The following is a 20,932-nucleotide window of genomic DNA, read 5'->3' as shown; positions in this document are numbered from 1 at the left end:
CAAGAATCATAAGGTACAACATTTAATGATAGTCATAGGATACAAATAAGCAATCAGGAAACAATATCAATATTGAATGATAGCACATTAAAATCCTTTTGATGAGATTTGGAAATAGAATGATCGCTTTTCTGGAATTCTACATGGGGCAGACTTAGACACATTTAGGCAAATTGTGGAATCAGTCAAGAATGACATTTTTCTTTTTATGTTTATTCAAATAGTGAGTTATATCTAGACATCACAAAGTTCCAAGATTTATCCATGAGGTTAAAAAGCTATAAATAAAAACATAAATACATACACATGACCCAAGGCATTTTGTAGCTTTTGACTATCAAGTGACTATAAGTTGCAATAGATACTTTTATGGCATGTGAAAGAATTCCTGTTTTTTAAAAACCTTATTTTATCAGGCCAGACATGAGTTTGATTAATTATATCTTTAAATGTCTTCAAAGCGTCTGTTAAAAACAGGATACCAAAAACTAGAGATTGATATCATCATGATTTTGCTGACAGCTGTGGTTGAGATGTTGTGACAACCAAAAATACAAAGATGTACTCAGCCCAGCTAATACAACTTATCTTAAATAAAGTGTTACTGCTGGAATGGTTAAATAATTATTAAACAGTGACATCTGCTGTTGAACAGCAATAACCACTCTACTCTCCATAAGTTTAATTCTTAATATTTTTTGGTATTTTTTCTTGCTTTACTTAATTATAGTTTTGATGACTTTATGAAAATTTGTATCAGACAAGAATAATCAAAATAACAATATAAAGCTCTGCTAAATGAAACACTCTGGTATTAAAAAAAGATGCTGGCCATTTATGATAGAGAATATGGCCATAAAACAAATATGATTCTTGGAAAAGACAAGGTAATTTGGGAAACACAACTTACATTCCATAGCCTAACCTCATTTCATTTCTTGAGCAAACCATATCTGTAGAATTTAAGAAGGATTATAGTATGAGGTGCATTAAACATCATATATATTGGTTCTAAAAAGGCAAGTCTCTGGAAAGTGACAGAAAACTTGTTAAATAATACATTGCATAGATATTTCATATTGTATGATATTTACATTACTAATGGAAACATACAATACGCACATCAGTAAAAAAAAGTTTGACCCAAGACTACTTTATTACAGAAATGAGAAGATTGTGTGATCACAGATTACTTCTTCATCAATATCTGACAAACATGAGACATAACGTTTAAGGAATAGATGATAAAGGCTGAATGAGAGAATCTTTGTTGAATCTATTCAAAAAAATCTATTCTATTCTTCAGATAATCAAAATAACAGGTCTCTTCTTATGCATGACTTCCAGCATATCAAGCAACTCCTGTATGATGAAATATGCTACTGATTTTTATGAAAGCTGTCCCATCCTAAATTAACTTTTTTTTGTCTCTTTTAACATGTAACAGATTTGTGTTTTATTAATAAGAGAAAAATCCTTCAGAGAATTGCTTAAAGATAAACTCTGTGCATTCAAGACCTCAGAAGGGCATGAGAGTCTAGGAATGTGGTTCAGTAATTGTCACACTAATGGTTTAGCTAAAACAGAGTTGCACAGCCTTGTCTATATCCCTGTTATTAAATGTTCCCATTTGGATAGTTTGTCTGAGTGCATATTAAACAGAAATCAGAAGACTAGAGGGACAATTAATTTATTTCTTAAATTTGCACACCACCACAGGCCCAGCAATTCTGGGTGGCATACAAAGTAAAAACATAGGAAATAACAATAAAACAATACAACAACAAAAACAAACGAACAAAAATCAGACAATTAGAATCACACAGACACTACTCAGATTGGGCTTTAACTACCATAGTCAAAGGCTAGTGCAAAAAGCCAGCTCTACGAAGTCTCAAAAACACCAGTTGGGTGGCACCACAGAGAAGTTACATCTCTGGAGTCCAAACAGACATCATCACTTAATCAACAGAACTTGTCAGAGCAAACTGATCAGATCCAATGGGCAACAGGTGGTTCCTCAGGTAACCATGTTCTACAGTGACAACAAAAACCAATGCATATGTAGTACTTGACTTACAACAGTTCATTTAGTGACCTCTTGAAGTTACAACAGCACGGAAAAAAGTGACTTATGACTGTTTTTCACACGTATGACCATTGCAGCTTGCCAACTGACTCATATTTGTGATAATGGCAGTGTCCTAATGTCATGTTTTGCAATTTTCTGACAAGTAAAGTCAATGGTGAAGTTAGATTCACTCAACAAACTGCCTTATTAACTTACAACTGCAGTGATTCACATAACAACTGTGGCAAGAAAGGTCATAAAATTGGTCAAAATTCACTTAACAAACGTCTCACTTAGCAACAGAAATATTGGGCTCAACTGAGGTTATAAGTCAAGGACTACCTGTATATGCCTCCAATATTGCTCCAAAAACCTACAGAATGAGAAGAAGGAAGTTCAGAAATTACCACAATCAAAATAGAAGAAGATATGGAGGAAACATTCCAGGTGTGTTTGAAGAAACTCTTCAGATGGTATTTTGTCCAGGTGAGGTTCCTCAAGCTAGAGACTGCCTTTCACACTTTGGGGTCAACAGCTCTGACAATTATAAGGTTAATGAAATTTTAGGATGCATCAAGATAATTCTGTCCAAATTAAACAAAATAATTATACTAATTAATTTTGCTTATTCCTTCCTTATGGAATATGTGGAGTAATGTCACTCACTGTTTAAGGAAAATGCTCCCAAATGACAACATATAGGTTACAGATTTTTGTTGATGCTGCTGTTGCTTAAAACAGGATGAAAATTAATAGGTTCAAAATTGTATAAAAACAGGATTGCAGCTAAATGCCATTAAGAAATTGTTGACTGTAGGAAGTATTTCAATAAAGGAACAAACTGTCTTGAAAGTTTTTTTTTAAAATAGAGGTTAAATGCCCACTTTTCTAGAACGTTGGACTGGATAATCTCTAAAATCTGTTTCTGTCCTATTGGCTTTTTCCTTGTTCATATGCTGTTGATATTTGCAAAGCACTAATGCATGTTCATATAATCGCAGCACCAAGGCAAAGGAAGGTAATTCTGGTGATTTAGAGCAATGCAATATATTATAGAAACAATCTCTTTACAAAAAGGGGGGGAGGAGATAGTAATGGTTAATTTTCCATCAAAGTTGGCTTTCATGTTAAAAATGAGTGTTTTTCAGAAATGCAAAATTTACCAGTAGCAAGTTGTTATTTGTTCTATCTAGTGGTGAGGATGATAATTTGCATGTCAGACACCTCAGCCCCTCCACTGATGCCTGTTTCTAACTCTCTTTGTAAGATAAGAGAAATACGGCTTATTGGAATGGTTGGAAAGTAATTGATCCTCTGACGTTCAGGAATTTGCAGGTTGGATGAAGACATGAAAGTATAAAAGACCAGGAGATTCACATAGTTCAAATGAGCTGGACTGAGTTCTCTCCATTTCATCAAATATCACAAACAACAGAAAAATTCACAAGAAAGGACTTGAAAGTACATCATTCCCAAAGGAAACTGTAAGTTGATACAATTACTGTTGTTGTTTCTTCATAGATACAGTACCAGTTTCATGGTGTAAAAACGAAATTGTAGATTTTGTAGACTAAGATTTCAATTCTAGGTATACTGACTTGAAAATTAACTTCAACCAAATTTTGTAAAAATTGTAAACATTGGGAAGTAAATTACAAACATGAATATTAATAATTGGATTCTGATAAGTCTAATGTAGTCTAGAATAATATTTCCTTCAATCTTTTCTAATTTAGACTTACTTAATATAGTTAGAAAAAGATACAATTCTTAAAAAAAATTGTCCCCAGATAATAAGCAAATATTTATGTTTTTATATTACCTAGAAGAAAATGTCAATGGGCAAAAAGAAAAGGAAGTTATAAATGTGTTATTTAGAAAGCAAAGTATGAAACGGACATTTCAGAGAATATACTCCCATCTGTCCATAAAAACTTGCCAAGGATAGGCAAAGCATCGTAGACTTCTAGCCCACATTTTAAAAAAGCAATCTCCATTTATCTCAAAATAGAAGGTACACTTGGGACTACATTCCTTATGACATGCATTTATTTATAATGCGATCCTATAATTACACACTTCATGGGGAACAATTCCCATTGATTCAGCGGGGTTACCTTTGAGTTACAGAAGTGCTTTGTAAAAAGTACGGAAACACTGTATAAGGTCAGTGACACAATGATTTAATGATTTGTCTCATGTTTTCTTCCAGTCATGTTATTATTTTGCCTACATTTACATTATGCAAGTCCTTAGAACGATGTCAAAAGTGCAGTCAACTAGATAGATTTATCTTTTGGGATAGATTTATCTTTTGGGATATCTTATTTCAAAAGAGGATTTTCTTGTTTATCCACTCTTCACACCACAGTATTCTTAGCCGCTTACGGAATTTGGTAGCATCTTTTCCAATTTTATTAATTTTGTGCTATGATGATTATGCCTCTGATGAAAGGACCTGAAGCTTATGTATTTTAATACAATTAGTTGGAAAAGGTTCCAAACTCCTTGTGATTTTTGCCACCATGGACAAACATGGCTGTCTTAACAATTTCTGCTACTTTAAATTCTCAAAATGGAAATATTACTGTAGCATCTTTGGTTCTAAAAAGTGATAAAGTTTCATTAGGCTACCAGTTAATACTGTGTAGGAAGGGAAGTGTTTAAAGTCCCTTCTTTTTATTTTCTGAAATTGCAGAATTATTGGATCAAACCTCCCTCCTAATAGAAATCATTTAACTGCCTTTTTGAACATTCAACACTGCTTGCAGGAGTGGAATGGGGGGGAGGGGAGAAGCTTCAGACATAGCTGTGCCTATCTCTTGAACTGCACAAATGAACAGACATTAAAAAGTTTATAGTGTGAATCCTAGTGACTTTATGAAGGTGTTTATGTAGTTTTCTTGGCTGAAAAGAAACAAGAGATTTCCTATGACTTTCTTCTGGGATACCTTTTCAACATTCCAGTCTTGCCTACATCCCTGGTGAAAGAATTAAAAAACAGAAAAATGTCCTTCTTGGTAATTGCATCCATGCAATTTTCTTGTTAGTTATGAAAATGCTTTGCTTTGTAGCAGAACTGTGTTTGTGTATAATGGCAACCAGGACCCTGATAGCACTTTTTAGACTAGCTGTTGCCTTTTTCTGAGACAAGGTTTTGCTGCCCAGTCAAACTAATATCCTGAACTTCTCAGATGAAGTCACATCCAAGTACTAACCAGGCCCAACTTACAGTAGGTCTGCTGTATTTTCTTAAACTGATCACAGAATGATTTATAATTCTACAATCTTAATATAAAATAAGAATGAAGACAAGAATTGATGGTGGAAAGAGTGCAATAGTTTAAGCAATTAAAACACAGGAGTCTGAAAACCCAAGCTTTAATTAAAATTGTTAAAATTTTATTAATCTGCATTCCTCAAATCCCTGTATTGAAAACATGAAAAATACTCATGAATTTAGGGAAAGTTACCTGGAATTTTGGACTACAAGCATTGAGTTGCCTGATAAATGATCTTTTTTTCCCAATATCTGAACTAGCAGATATCTGGCTTGAAGTGTATTTGGCTAAAAATATACTTTAAAAAAGCAAAAAAAAAAAAAAAAAAAGACATATGGATATTTTTGAGGCTTCACAGCATTGTTCAATACTCCCCCCCTTATTTCTGGTGTGACAGCAGTTTCCTGTGTTGTCAAAACAGGTAGAACGTCACATGGTGAAAGTTATAAGTGCTGGAAAAACAATGAATATAATTTAAAAAGCAACACGATATAGCTGATGCTCAGTGACTACAGAACTTAAATGTATACTCTTTGGATTCCATCTCAGCTAATGAAGTGCGTTTATAGTGCTTCCATCACAACAATAATTCTGTGAACTAGAACATTGTTAATGATCCCGTCTGCGTTTTTTGAATCTCTGGAGTAGATCACCTTTTGTTAACAAGAGATCCCAGTAGGAATCAATATCCTTTCTTTTCTCTCTCCTCACATGCTTCACTGAAGTACAGAAAGAATATTAATGTCCCACAAGATATTAGATTTTACTGGAATTTAAGATATTGAATTTAGATTATTACCAAGGAAAGAAAACTCAGTTGACTTAGAACAGATTTAAAAAAACACGCAGAATTGTTGTCGCTGTAGTGATTATTTTCAAGTGCCACAATTAATCCCAAATTCTTATTTTATATTGCAGCCTGCCCTAGAAAACATTTAAGATGTTGGACAGAGCTATTGCTTTCCTTTTCCTCCACTTTGTCATGTGTTCCCGTTCTTCTCCTCTCTATCCACCACTCAGGTAATTGATAATCTCTATTTTATGATAGTGAAAATGTAGGGTTGAGCCTATTGGTTTCATTTCTCCATTGGAAAAGTCTGTCTTGGATAGTAGACTCCTTGCTGCTGAAAGAAACTAGTCCATCTCTAACAGAAGGGTCATCTGTGTAGTAACATGGCAATCTGCTAAACACAATAAGCATTTTTGGAACTAAGTTAAAATGCTTGTTTGTCCATTTGATTTTACAGATTAAAATAGTTTATACTTATTGGTATTAGGTTATTGACCTGTAGATTACCATGCTTTATAATGTATGAAATATTAGCTGATATAACCTTTTCTCTCAGATCTCAATATGTAAATGGATGTTTCCTTTTATTTTATCTCAATATCAACAATCCTATGCAATGGATTGGGCGGACTGAAAAAGAAGATTGACCTCAGATCATTCATTTAGCCCCAAAATGAGGATACGTAGCAATATTTTCCTTCCTCCTCTCAGGAGCGTCTAATTCTCACTTCAATGTGCCATAGAATGAGAAATATTTTGCCTTATTCTGATTGTTTTAATGTTGTTGTTTGTTGCTTTAGATATAATCCAATATCCATTTCTGGCAAAGCAGGGAGCTTTCAACTACAAGAAATTAGTCCTGTACATAGCCACAATCTTTCAGTAGAAGAACATGTAGAGAACTTTCTCAGCCCCGTTGACAAAAGGTGGGTATATTAATGTCAAAATAAGTAACACGACCTTAGCTCTGCTCAATCAGGGCTAAGATCCATCTACTTAGGTATCCTTGTTTACGCCAGTGGTCAGAATTTCCAACAGATAATGAGGATTTATTCTATAAAAGAATGCGGTAAATAGTATTTATAGTTGTGGAACTGAGAGCCACTAAGGTATTATATTATGTCAAAAAAAATTTTAAGAACTTCAGTTAAAAATGTTGAGACACATGTTTATACTTTTTTTTCTGCCTTTAAAATTTAGCAATTAGAAATACAGGAATTCACAAAAGATCAAAATACATGATTCAAAACATTGGAAAATGTGCTTTCTACTACCTTGCTAAAACTTATTTGGCCTGTCTTGGGAGAAATTTCAAGATACCATACTTCTGTGGAAAAGATCCTGTTTTGCCATTTAACCTCTTTAAGCATATAAAAAGGGCACACATTAATGTTCCATATTTTATAAGTTCCAAGAACAAATTATACATAAGAAAGAATGCAATGAACTCATTTTTATTTAGCACTTTACTTGTTGTCCAAAAGGGATAGAAATTATAAATGCAGAGAACTTTTCCTTTAGGATAGTGTAGCTTTGAAGGCATATAGAACTGCCTTTTCCATCAACAGGAAGTGTTTGTATGATGGTCCTTTGCAAGTGGGCACTGCATCAGAATGACAGTGCATTTTTATTTCTTTAGACTCCAGCGTCATGCAGATGCCATATTCACCGACAGTTACCGGAAGGTCCGAGGAAAGGTATCAGCACGGAAATTATTACAGGGCATAATTGGGAAAAGATTTAAGTAAGTGTAATGAATATTCATTATTTACCATACCTTTGTAGCAATTAAGCCTCTACTTGACTGTCAAATGCAGAGACTGGATCATCCTAGTGGTAGTGACAAAGTCTTACAGCCACAACAGATATTTTTCTGATCAGACATGGCCAAAAATATAGCTCAGTTAGCAATAAAGAAAGAGTTATTATAAGGTGTACTATATTGCAAAGGGGCTTAATTATTCACTAGAGGAAATTTGAATTTATATAGTATCTTAACTGGAGCTCTCATTTCACTCCGTATATCCTTGGGAAAATCTGGGGCTGTATCTGATCTACAATACAAAAATATTCATCTTTATAATCCAAATAAATATTATCTATAACTATTTCTAGATGATTAGATTTTCCTATTAACAGATTAAAACCTCCAAATATCTCAAGATAGCAAACTGTGCTCAGATGTGTTAGACTACAATGTCATCTATGAAGCTAGAAGGAAACAATTAGTGGAATTTGCATTAGAAGAATTTTATTTTAGCTTAAGAAATTGCCTTCAAAAATAGCTATATTAAATAATAACTTTTTCAAGGCCAATTTATGAGGCTGATAAGTCAATCAGGAATAGCTCTCGCCTATAGTGCCTTCCTCTAGTGTGTTTCTCTGTAGCAATCATTTTGGTTGTTTTGTAGGAAAGAAAGCCTGGGAGATGAGCTACATGAAATCTTGACTAGGCGCCAGTCTGATAGCATTATGATGGATAGTCACTATTATCAAGAGATGGTACTTAGGAATTTCTTGGGAGCAATGTTACAGAATCAAGGGTAAGTAGTTTTATAAATACATAACAATCACATTCTGTAACATACAGTACATTTTGAATGTGCAACTGCTACTTTTGTGACTTGTATGTATAGTAATGACTGCAACAAAAACACACTCTAATGAGTTGTAATTTGTACACATCTCTGTTCAGTGTACTTCAGCGCACATTCAAAAGTTTACTCTGTATATTAACCTTGAGTAAACTTGCATATATTAAAGTGATTAGTCAATTAAATTCTGCTTGTGTTTGAACTGCTTCTAAGTGGTTTTTGACATGGAAAAACAATTTGCATAAACTCATGGCGTCACAAGTTAATGGAAAACATCTCTATCTAGACAACCTAGTCAGATGGCTTAAGTTCAAAACATTTAGGAGAAACTGACTGAATACTCATTACTGTTCAAGAAAGAACAAATAAACAACAGGTTTTTTTTAATCTTGATCAAAATAAGTGCTTTCTTTTTGTTGCTGGAGCCAAGTACCTTATCTTGGAAGCAACTGTGTCACAATGAAAGCAGCCACACTGTTGTCACACTAAGATCTCTTCTTTTCTTTCCCAGACTTCAGTATGTTGATAATGACAATTTAGAAGATTTTACCAGTGTTCTGATCAAAGTGATGGAACTGTAGACTGACTTCATCCCTTCCCTTTCTCATTTTGGTCACTGCAGTTCTCAGGATTGGCATAAACTGCAGGAATGTGTGTGTGTGTGTGTGTAAGGCTTCTAAAGCTGTGGAAAGAAATGAACAGGACACCTAACTGATAACCAATATTACTGAAATCTCCTTCTATAAACATAGGACAAAAATTGAAAGCAAATGTTTATATGTGGAATTGTTTCCTGTTTAATTTATGCCAGATAAGAATGCTTATTGTATAGTAGCCTCATTTCAGTTTGAAAAATAAACGGCCGCTGTAGAAAAATGCTATCTCCAAATTATTTTATTCTACTAAGACTCCATAATCAACCATGCCATTGAGTTGTCTGACATAATGAAAACATGGGGATTGTACTGTGAGTTTAAATTGAGAAGTGCTGAATGGAAAGCATTCATTGACTTCTGGTTTCAGCACCATGGAGAGTTTTTGATTGCTATGCAGTCTTGATAGTGTGTAAAGAATTTGTCAGAGGTTTTCTGATTCTTCAAAGTGTATTTTAACTGCTTTTTATCATCCAAAATTTTCTTGCATTTTCACACAAAATATGGAAATGCTCTTCTATAACTACTTGAAGCATAAGCTTGACAATGTTTGCTTTAGAGAATCACAATATAATAAAAGAAATTGCAATTGGCTAGACCTTTTGTCTTATTCTCTTTATTTCATTGAGGAGGTGGTAGAAAAAGATTTTAAAAAATGTCAAGTTGGGAGCCCATCTGTTTCTAAAGTTCTTACTGATTGACAAGGCGGTTGTACCACAAATCAAAGTACTTACACATTCAAGCAAACACAACATGTGGGGGATTTTTCTTCTTAAAAAAAAACACTTTTTAATATTATAGGCAATTATTTTCCACACTTCAGTTTCTGGTCTTCATACTGTTCTTTGGCTCCTTTCCTTTTTTTACTTAAGGTTTTTTTTTCCTGTTCCTCTGTTCTTCTGACATTAGCGTGTTCTGGAAGGACACAAAGAAATCCTCTTAAAGTTACAAATCTTGATGTTGAACAGTTCTTCATTTATGAAGCAGTTACCTCTTTTTGGAATAGGAGAGTGAAATTTTATGTTTTAAATGCCCAATTTAAAACCTGAAGAATGCAAAGAATACATAATAAAGTAGAATTTAATGCAAAATACAGTTATTTATCATGCAAACTTGACTTTATAAGTCATATTTGGAGTATTTCTTGTGTACATAATGCTACAACTTAAATTTAATAATGTATTCATCTATTGATCTATTTTATTTATATCCTGCCTTTATCATTTTTACAAATAAGGCAATGAACATACTTAATACGCCTTTCTTCTCCCACTTTTCCCACAGTAACCCTGTAAGGTGGATTGGGCTGACAGAGTGACTGGACCAAAATCACTCATCTGGCTTTTGTGCCTAAGGCGAGATTACAACTCACATAGTCTATCAAGTTCAAATGATTACATTAAAATTAAATTTAAAAAAGATTAAAAAGAGACACAAATCTTAGAAACATCTCCCCATTCTGAAATAAATAGAACATTCTTTTTGTAATTCTTTAAATGTATAAAAACAACTAGAATCAGAAGGAAATGATGAGGAGATGGCTATGACACCAGGATCTAACCTCTTAAATTATAACATTCATAAACTCAATTCCATTACACAAATGATATATAAAGCAATATAGTTAGACACTTATTTTCATCTGTAAAACTGCATTGAGCTTGTATCTCCAAATAACTGCTTACTTTTAATAAAGAGATAGTGGAAACACCATTCCTTTTCTTTGCCATATAATGATGAAATAACACTTTTAAAAATTATCCATAATCCCCAGTGGGATAAGAGCTTGAATTAAGTCCCACTAATAGATACTGGTTAAAACAAATACCACAAAACCAGTATTTCTCTCACCACACTGTTTCTCACCTAATAGATTTATGTTTTCTTTGCCAAATTAGGAGTGTTGCTTTAAAATATATCCTGTTTTTAACAATTATAGGGCTGTCAAACTCGTGGCCTACAGGGCAGATGCATCACGTGCTGGTCATGCCCATGCCCAGTTTACTGAAGGAAAAAAGAAATCCCGATATGTCACATGACGCCCCAAGTTTGACACCCCTGAACTATTACAATCACTTAAGAGGGAAATTGTACCATCTATTTAAAGCTGACCGGGCTTGTGCAGACAAACTGAGAAGCAAAGATTGGAGAGTTTTTATAACATTTGTGTGGGTAAAGTGGGGAACAGAAGATTAACAGAAGAGAAGATTAAACCCAATATTTAGCCATCTTTGGATATCAACACCTGATGATTTCTATTGTAGTATGGAGCAGTAGATCCATCATCTTTGAAGCGTTTGAAGGACTATATATTAGCATAGTTTTAAATGTCTTATGTATTAGAGTGCATAATTATTTTTTCTTCAATAAAAAGATGAACAATCAAGGGAGTTACATATTTTTTTTATGTGGTCATATTAATTCCCCCCCCCCAACTTTAATCCCCCGTGAAATCTGATCTATCTTTGAGTGTTTATTCTCTTGCTCCTTGACACCTAGTTGGCTTTCTGTTTAAGATAGGACTAGAACTCATGGTTTCCTGATTTCTATCCAGATGTCAGATGCCAGGGGTGTAAACTCATAGCCCATGGGCCAGATGCATGACACGCTGGCCACGCCCACCCCCTGGTTCAGCAAAGGGGGAAAAGGTTGCGATATGACAAGTGACGATGTGCTGTCGCGAATTTGGCACCCCTGCCTTAAACTCATCCACCAAACCAGCTCTCAATTAATTTCTAAATCATTTCCATTCATTTATCATTTTAGGTGGCTGTAGTACTGCAACGTTTGAAACCCCCCTTGTTATAATCTAATATTGTACTACAATATTTCTAATTCTTCATGTAATCTATGAAATTGACAGCTGTGTGTTTCAGAAAATTATAGAACTGGAACTCAAATACCTGTCTTTCAATAAGCAGAGATTCAGAATAAAACTTGGAATTTACACAATTAAATGCTTATATCCTTATTGCAGACAAGAATACATCAATTTATGTTCTTTAATTTTATATCCATAATCTACATTACCTCAAAATATTTTTGTTGGTACATGTAAAATTTATATTTTTGTGTGACCACATAACTACAAAATCTGGAAATATGATATTAAAAACTCTATTTTAAACAAACATAATACTTTCTTAATGCAGAAACCAGAAATGAAGACAATGGTTGGTCAAAGTAATATCTTCTTACTCAGATTCTCTTATCAACCTATGATTCCTCTCTTTTGATTCCATCATCATCATCTCCTTTTAATGACCCCATAATCCCTTGCGGGGTGGAGTTTGGGTAACTGAATGGAGCCAAGTGTTTACTGGCCAGATGCCCTTGTTGTCGCCAATGTGGAGTTATATTCAGCAGCTATATTCTCATCGTGCCCAGAGAGTGAAATATCTGCCTTTACCTAGGATTGAATTCACAGCCTCCTGATTGTGAGGCAAGAGCTCCACCTCTAGGTGACTGCATCACTCTCCATCCAATATTCCATATTGTTGCAAAAAACAATACTTGGCAATCTAGTTTATTAATTTATTTAAGCAGCACGTATTTTAATTTAGAATACTTAGCTTTCAAAGGGGTTCCTGTAATAATGAATAGGAGATATCATAACAGTAATTCATGCATTCCACAGCATGCAATTAGGCTACCAGAACATGCTGTACTTTTAAGTTGTTTTCTGACAACAACTCAGTAACAATGCTTGATCCTAAGTATTGAAGCCAGGTGCTAATAAGTAAGAATTGTTTTAGTAATGTTACAGTGTTCTAGTCACTGCATTAGTTGCTAATCAGTTTCAAAATCGAATTCAAAATACAGGTAGTCCTTGGTTAATGACCAATGGTTCAGCAACCATTCAAAGTTATGATGGTGATCATTGAGAAGATTTATGACCAGCCATCACAGTTTCTAATGAGGTCTCTGAGGCAGATGATGTTTTGAGAGGTAGAACAGTCTAGAAACTGATGCTGTATCTTTTTTTTTGTTAGTGCCTTGTTATGGACCATTTTATTCACTAATGTGAAACTGGCCTGGAAGAAAGTCATGGTAACTGTTTCATTTAAACATGGTTTTAATTGGTAATAGGATGGCCGAATGGCTGTTTGTTGCTTCAGTGGATTTTTAGGCATTGTATGTTTTAAACAAAATGTTATATTGTTTACGATGAATTTCTGCTTCCCCAAATGCTATAATCCTCCTTGACTCTGAGGCATAAAAAATTAACAAACAAACAAACAAAATATGCAGTATAAAAACAACTGCAACAAACAGACAAAAATCCACCGGGTTCCTTTTTCCGCAATAAGAATAAACAGGCAGAAAGAGAAAATTCAAAATATTACATGCAGGGCTATAGATAACATAGATTCAGAAACTGTGTCAGGCTATGCAACTTCATGAAACAAACTGAAGCAGGCATGTCCAAAAATTTGCATAAATTTAATCCTGACTAGCTCAGCCATGTTATTCTGAAATCCCAAGACGTTCCCAAGAATCTTGTTCCAAAGATTCTCAACTTTTTAAATTACACAAATATTGATTCTTTGCTTCTGGGAAAAATATTTTTGTATTGATTGGACTGGGAACAAAAGCAAAAGCAGCATATGGGCAGATGGACCAAGCAAGAGTTGTGGAAGACATAAAAATGAGAAGTCTAGAGAAATCTAGAAGTCTTAAGCATTGCTAGAAATTTCTCTAGCAATTGATTTTTTTAAAAATAATGTGGAACTGTAATGGAGTTAAACAATAATTGAGTTAAACAATAAACTCAAAATAGATAGCTAAATCATGCAAATGTTCCTTTTGCAATAGTCAGAAGCATAATAGGCCTAGTGGCAGTGGCTTCTGCTAAGGCTCCCCCCACCCCCTCTTCAACCCCAAACAGTGATAAGCATAAAATGAAGCAGCCACCATGCTTAGAAAAAGCAACAGCCAAAGACCCTTACTTCTAGGAAGGGCTGGTCACTAGTATACCCCCTTTTTACCGTAGCGTTCTATACTTTGCCAACCTACTGCTCTGTTCTGCAGCGATCCTGCCAAAAGGAGAAAGGAATTAAAGTTCAGAGCAGACAGTGAAGTGGAAAGAAGTATTACTTTAGGAACTGACAACACATTCAAAAGAAGCATGCAAACCAGGCTTCCAGAAATTCTACAGAGATTGAGTGAGAATCAAGAGAAATGCCATTTTTTCCCATAGGATAATTTATGCTGCTATTATTGGCTGAATTTTAAGCCAGCCATTAAAGTAGGTAAAAACATGGTCGCACTAATTTCACCAAATAGTCATCAGAGAAGAAATCAGATAAAAGAGACAAAGAGCACAATTATAAAGTTAGCCCTGATGCATAACAGATATCAGCAAGAAGCATTTTTATTACAGGTAGTCCTCAACTTACAACCGTTTGTTTTGTGATATTTCAAAGCTACAACAGCACTGAAAAAAAAATTTATGGCCATTTTTCACACACACTTAAACCATTTCAGTATCCCCATGGTCAGTGATCAAAATTCTTGGCAACTGCTTCATATTTATGATGGTTGTGATCTTCTGACAATCGAAGTCAATAGGGAAGCTAGATTCACTTAACAACTGTGTTACTAACTTAACTGTAGAGATTCACTTAACAGCCGCAACAAGAAAAGTCATAAAACAGAGAAAAACTCACTTAACAACTGCCTTGTTAAATTTTGGTTGTAAATCGAGGACTACCTGTATTGGTTCATGCCACTAGAAGCCCTGGTATAACTTAGAAACTTTGCTTTCTCATTTAATACTCACTACTACAGAAAATCCACAAGACAATTACTTCTCTATGATGACTTTTCCATGCAGCAAGAAATTTTACCTGTATAAGGTAGATATACTAACTTGCTACTAACCTCATGGTTGCCTCAACCCTGAGAATGCCTAATGACCATCAAGATTTTCTGAAGGCAAACCTATACATTTTTTTTCCAGAGTTAAAAAAAGGCAAGCATTTAGACAGTAAAGTGAGGTTGTAGGTCCTGCAAATGATTTGAGTTACTACATTGGAAGCTTTGTGAGAAATGACACTGAGCTTCCAATCTTTTAAAAAGAAGAAATCCAGAAAAGATATTCCTTGTTACCGATGTGAAACCTACAGTTTTCTAGATGTCACTCAATGTATAAGTGCATGACGCCCCAGATAGCATGGATAATAGTGAATGACGCTTAAAATTAGATATAGATATAGATGTAGATATATACAAAGGACCATAATTGCTATAGATGATTACAACACAGGTAGTCCTTGGGTTACAACAGCAACTGGGGATGGAACCTCTGTCGTTAAGCAATGTGGTGTTAATAGCACATTGCCCTCGTTTAGTGAGGGCAATTCCAGCAATTCTGGTTACCACTGTAATCCCAGGACCATGTGGATTGTTAAATAGGAAAAGGCAGAAGTCTCAGGCAAGGAGCCCAAGGGAGTTGGGGGTGCTCAGGGTGACGCAGCAAGCAGAAAGCACAGGTGGGGCCACAGGCACGCTATGTGCACACTACAAAAAAGGCAGGAACAACTTACAATGGATAATTTGTGATCCTTCCTGCCAGCTTCCCTATTGACTTTGCTTGTGTAACGCAGGCAGAGAAGGTTGTAAATGGTAATCATGTGACTGCAGGATATTGTGACACTGTAACTGCAAGCCAGTTGCCAAGCACACAATTCATGATTATGTGACTGTGGAGGTACTGCAATTGCTGGATCTTCAAGGACCAGTTATAAGTACCATTAGTTCAGCGTTGTTGTAACTTTGAACAGTCGCTGAATGAGTAGTCATAACCCAAGGACTACTTATACTAAAAAAAAAAACCATTCTAAACAGTATCTCATTACTTGGACAGTTAGAATCCCTTCCTTAAATGACTGACTTCAAAAGTCAGAATGTTTCAACTATTACGGAATGTGAGATATACTGATGAATCAGGAAAGAACAGCTTGGAATTTAACAAGGATTTAGTGCTAATAGCACATACTTAAGTTTTCTTTACTATCATGATGTTTGTTTGTTTTTGTAAAGCTTTGTTTTTTTGTAAAAAAAAAAAAAAAAAAGGAAAGGAAATCCAATTTTTGTCTCTTACCTTTTCACTGCTTTTTGAGCCAACATTCTATTGCCTGCTAGGAAGGTGAGGCTGCCAAGGAGAGCCAGGTACTTCAGTGTTTGAAACATGTTGAGCTGAGTCCAGTAAACATACATGAGCCCCAACATTGCTAGGAAAAAATGACCAAGTAACACTTTGTAACATTTGATTTCCTTAAAAACATTTCACAGTAATTCCAGTCCTAAACTGCAACAAAATCAGTTAAAGTACCCACATTACATATTAAGTAACTGTTGCAATGCTGTACTAAGGTGTAGATAACAACCAAGGCTCCAGAATCTCTGAAAAACACTATTCTCTTCAAGTGCAAACATTTAATTATATACCATGAAAACTGACTGGCAGAGAAGGAAGCTGGCAAAAGGAAATATTGAGGATCTCGTTTACCAGGTGCAAATGCTAAATCCTTCACCTGGAGGGATGGATTCATGATTCTTCCAATATGAAAAGCAATCCCAGCCACACACATAGATGTAAATAAGGTAATTGGAACAAAAATAATCCTCAAATGAAATAAAATCAACCTTCTAACAAAATATGCTGAAATTTATAGACAGAATGCAATTAAATGAGTCACACTGAACACTGAGAAAATGTCAAAGTATAAATAACTTAACTTGGAATATAAAGCTTATATTTACAACTATTTCCAAAAATACGCATTTGCTGCAGTGGTATTCAAATTTCTGTGCTTGTTTTATTTTTGGTTCATTATATAAGATGTAAGAAGAAAGCAGATATTAAAATAAGACCAACAAAATGGAAAAAAGTTTTATGTATTTTTTTTTGTTGGCTAGTCGGTTAGATCTATAGAGAGACAGTTCATAAGAAAAGATGGCCATATGTCATCAGCTTATTCTCTATTAAAAAAGAAAATATTTACATTTACAGACAGTCCTAAATATTCTCTATATACATATGTTTATGTTCTTACCAAAGTCTCCACAGGCAATTTCTTTTTAAGCCTTAAAAGCTTTAAAAATAAAAACTCTGTTCTTCCAAGGTGAGGCAGAGGTGGTCCAACTACATGTTCCCAGTGGGACACCCCTCCCCCCCTGCCCCAATGATTGTTGGAAAAATATGGTTCTGTGGTAGCCAGTATGTTTTTGGGTGTGAACTCCTGCACTTTTCTGCCCTTTGCTCCTTTCATTTGCAGCACTTGACCAATTTCTTCATGATTCTCTGCTTCTCAACAGAAACCTGGGTACCGATGCATTCATATTATATGTGGGCTTTCCTCCGAATGCCCACATTTCAGTTTCAGAATCCCATTTCAGTTTCAGATGGAACACCTGCCGTTCATCTTAATGTTCCATCCTATCCAATCTAGAATACTACACCGACTCCCAAGTGTGTGCAATGTCTGAACATCACAGAAGGCCAAGAAAGCAAGGTCAGGCAAACAGGCTTGTAGACTGTTTCTCTCTCCTCTTTTTGCTAAATTGGTCAGTTAGGGCAGAAATATCTTTTATGGTGCTGCTGAAAACCAGGATGTCCTGGATAGTTAACAGGGATGCCTGCATTTCACCAGGGGTACACATACGTATAATAAAGTGAGAATCATTGATGAAAGAGTCAAATGAAAAATTTAAATATCTAATTGGCTAATTAAAGTTTTTTAAAAAAAATAATGCTGGTTTCTCATAGGGACAATATGAAGTTATGAAGAAGATGAAAGGAAAGAACCTTTCTAAGATTAAAAGACAGCAAAGAAACAATTCATGATAAGAGGGCCTACAACTTTTTAAAATTTTAGTCAATTTAGCATGTTAAAGGCAAGTAGCATATTCCAAGGAATGCAAGAAGTCAATAGCTGTTTCTGATCAAATTAACACACACTGACTGAGGAGAAATCTAGGCACTGATCAAGGTACATAAAGAAGAGTAAAAAAATCAAAGCATCGCAAGGTCATACATACTAAAGGACTGATGCCCAAAATACAAACTCAGAACATTTTGTACTAACAAATGTATCTACATACAAGGAAATACATTGAAATTAATCATAGCTTTTAAAACTGATGGCAAACATGCATTTAGCCATACCGGAATAATTCTGAAAGATGGGCTAGGGGAAAAATGGACAAAAGGAAGGGATGTAGTGCCATTATGTCCATTATAGTTAATAAGCTGTGAGCTCATCTGTCATCAGGCTCTTACCTATAAAGCCAACAGAAAAAAAAGGATAATGGAGAGGAATTTCTCTGCCACTTACCTGCATGACCCAGATGGAAGATAATGGTACTTGGAGTAAAACTGAAGTTCGAAATATTGGCCCCAATCTTTATCCACTGAAAAATGGCAAAAATATACATTAAGGGAGGGTAACATTTGCCAATCAACTTCAAGAACATCCCAGATTGCTTTAAATCCTTTCAAAATATTTGACTCCTTTAGATGTGCAAATTAGCCCTGAAACTTTGAGAGGCCCGTCTTTTAAAACGGGTCTCTCACGGGCCTCTCAAATCGAGGCAGGAATTGGGAGGAAGGTTAGATACCAATTAGGAAAATTTTAAACTTTCACCCTAGGAAATCTTTCACAAACCCATTTTATGAAAAATTAGCAATGTTATACTGTATTTAATATTGGTCTTCAATTGCCTGAAAAGCCCAGCCGCTGAGTAACAGCAAGAAAGTCAGTACCAATTAGAAAGTGTATATGGAACACTTACCAGTATAAAGAGCAAAAGCAGTGGGGAGAGTATCATTGCTGTGAATGTGTTTGATACAACAGTAGGAGGCCTCTTCTCAGGTTCTCTGAACAGATGCTAGTGGAGGAATCCCAGGAAAAAAAAATCAGAAGAGCAGTGTGTCTCACCAGAAGCAAATTCTGGGTTAAGATACCCAATTGTATGTACGTACATATGTACGTACATACGTACATACATACATACAATCTAGCTTCTACTCAGTTGTTAGTGTTGTTTTCTTAGTATCTGCACTGCCTGATTGCAAACTCTGCTTGTTTTTATATGGTACTCACCTAGTTGTTATAGCAAAACTCACAGTGAATGATACAACAAGGTGTTTTATTTATAAGCTGACTCATGCAAGTCAGGCATTGATTTGGGCTGGGAAAGAGTGACTGGCCCAAGGTTACCCATCTGATTTCCATGCCTATGCAAGAACTAGAAGCTGGATTCTTGAATTCATTATAAATCTCTAGTGAGGAAATCACCAATTTCTGTTTTTTCCTTTGTTGTCCTGTTCAAGTAAGGCTCTTTTCCATACATGACCAATATTAATTTAACTGTTCAGAAAAGGATAAGTATATTGTAAGATGCTTCTAAGTGCAGAAGCATTATTTTTCAGCTTTTTTAGCTAAAAAGTGATTCTTGAAGTAACAGTAGAAAACCCAGTATCTTATTCTTGGTTTTATCTATGAATACATGCACACTCAAGTTAAGAATTAGCCAAAAAATTCTACTGACCAAAGAATTAATTATGATCTGCAAACATACAGTTTTTTTAAATGGCAGGTAATATTAAATTTAGCGTTCTAAGCCAAATACAAAAAGAGTAAAGGAAGCAAAACCATTCATTGACAGAAGAGACAGAAACTGGTACCCTTACTCTACAACTACCCCAAGCTTGATCACAAAGTTAAGTTAAACACATAAATCAAAAGCAGCGGTCTTCCAAATGTAGAATGCAGTGAAACTGAGTGCCCTAATGTGGAGTGTACCTGTATCTCAGGTTTAGGAGTGAAAAGGCTTTTTGACTGGACTGTAGATGGAGCATCTTCTTCTGGAAATTTGATGACAACGTCAGCCTGGGAAAGATTAAAAAAGGTAGATGCCAATTGAAGGTTATTTATATTTGATTGTTTTACCTTTCCATAAATAATTAAAAATATTCACTTTAACCAGCCTTAAAATTAAGGCCTCAGATAGTTAGATAGTTGCTACCTTTATATGATTTGGGTTCTAGCTATATTCATGAGACTGTATTTCCTTGATAGAAATTGCCTACTCGTTACAGTTGGGCAGAGATTCACAGATAAAGGTTCCTTGTTATCAGAAGACACTCCCCTCCTCTGGAACTGCTTGCTTTACTAGGCAAGACAAATCTAACCTCTTGGCCTTCCCAAAACTTGTATAAATCTGGCTGCTTTGGAAAGTCTGTGATTGTAATCGGTTAACATGGCTATTACTACTATATAGTACTGGTAGTAGGTTTTGTATCTGTATAACTCGTCTGAAAGGATTTAAATAATAGAAATGATGCAAAAATAGGAACATTTTGTCTTAATATCAAGATAGTAATCCTCTTTTACCTTACAACTGGAAGGCAAATATCACTGATTTTCAGAATACCCTTATATAGAAAATATTGATAGAAGTTTTTCTCCCTTTCTCAGAGTATCAGAACTCAAGATCATCCATTGAAATTAAATTCAGGAAAGGCAGAGGGAAAT

At 34.9% G+C, this 20,932-nt stretch overlaps 2 protein-coding genes across 3 annotated transcripts in view; one reads left to right on the top strand and one right to left on the bottom strand.

Moving 5' to 3' along the window:
- The first annotated feature begins 6,292 nt into the window (after positions 1-6,292).
- Positions 6,293-10,172, top strand: GHRH (growth hormone releasing hormone). Its single transcript, XM_032217615.1, has 5 exons — positions 6,293-6,372; positions 6,943-7,068; positions 7,782-7,886; positions 8,554-8,685; positions 9,248-10,172. The coding sequence occupies exons 1-5, from the start codon at positions 6,293-6,295 to the stop codon at positions 9,315-9,317; spliced, it is 513 nt and encodes a 170-aa protein (XP_032073506.1). The 3' UTR covers positions 9,318-10,172.
- Positions 10,173-10,234: 62 nt separating this feature from the next.
- RPN2 (ribophorin II) overlaps positions 10,235-20,932 on the bottom strand; it is a 33,086-nt gene continuing 22,388 nt past the window's right edge. The window contains exons 13-17 of one of the 2 annotated variants that reach the window (XM_032217613.1): positions 20,201-20,287; positions 19,188-19,283; positions 18,731-18,806; positions 16,495-16,624; positions 10,235-10,304 (exon numbers count right to left, since the gene is read on the bottom strand). In XM_032217613.1, the coding sequence (XP_032073504.1) occupies positions 10,295-10,304; positions 16,495-16,624; positions 18,731-18,806; positions 19,188-19,283; positions 20,201-20,287 (399 nt within the window). In that variant the 3' untranslated portion in view covers positions 10,235-10,294. Of the gene's footprint in view, positions 10,305-10,339; positions 10,435-16,494; positions 16,625-18,730; positions 18,807-19,187; positions 19,284-20,200; positions 20,288-20,932 lie in introns of those variants that run through there. The other variant, XM_032217614.1, reaches the window with a different exon arrangement.

This window comes from Thamnophis elegans, chromosome 5 (genome assembly GCF_009769535.1).
Source record: "Thamnophis elegans isolate rThaEle1 chromosome 5, rThaEle1.pri, whole genome shotgun sequence".
In the NCBI taxonomy this organism is placed as follows: domain Eukaryota; kingdom Metazoa; phylum Chordata; class Lepidosauria; order Squamata; family Colubridae; genus Thamnophis; species Thamnophis elegans.
The sequence above is the reverse complement of the archived record's forward strand: the minus strand, read 5'-3'. Positions and strand labels throughout refer to the sequence as shown.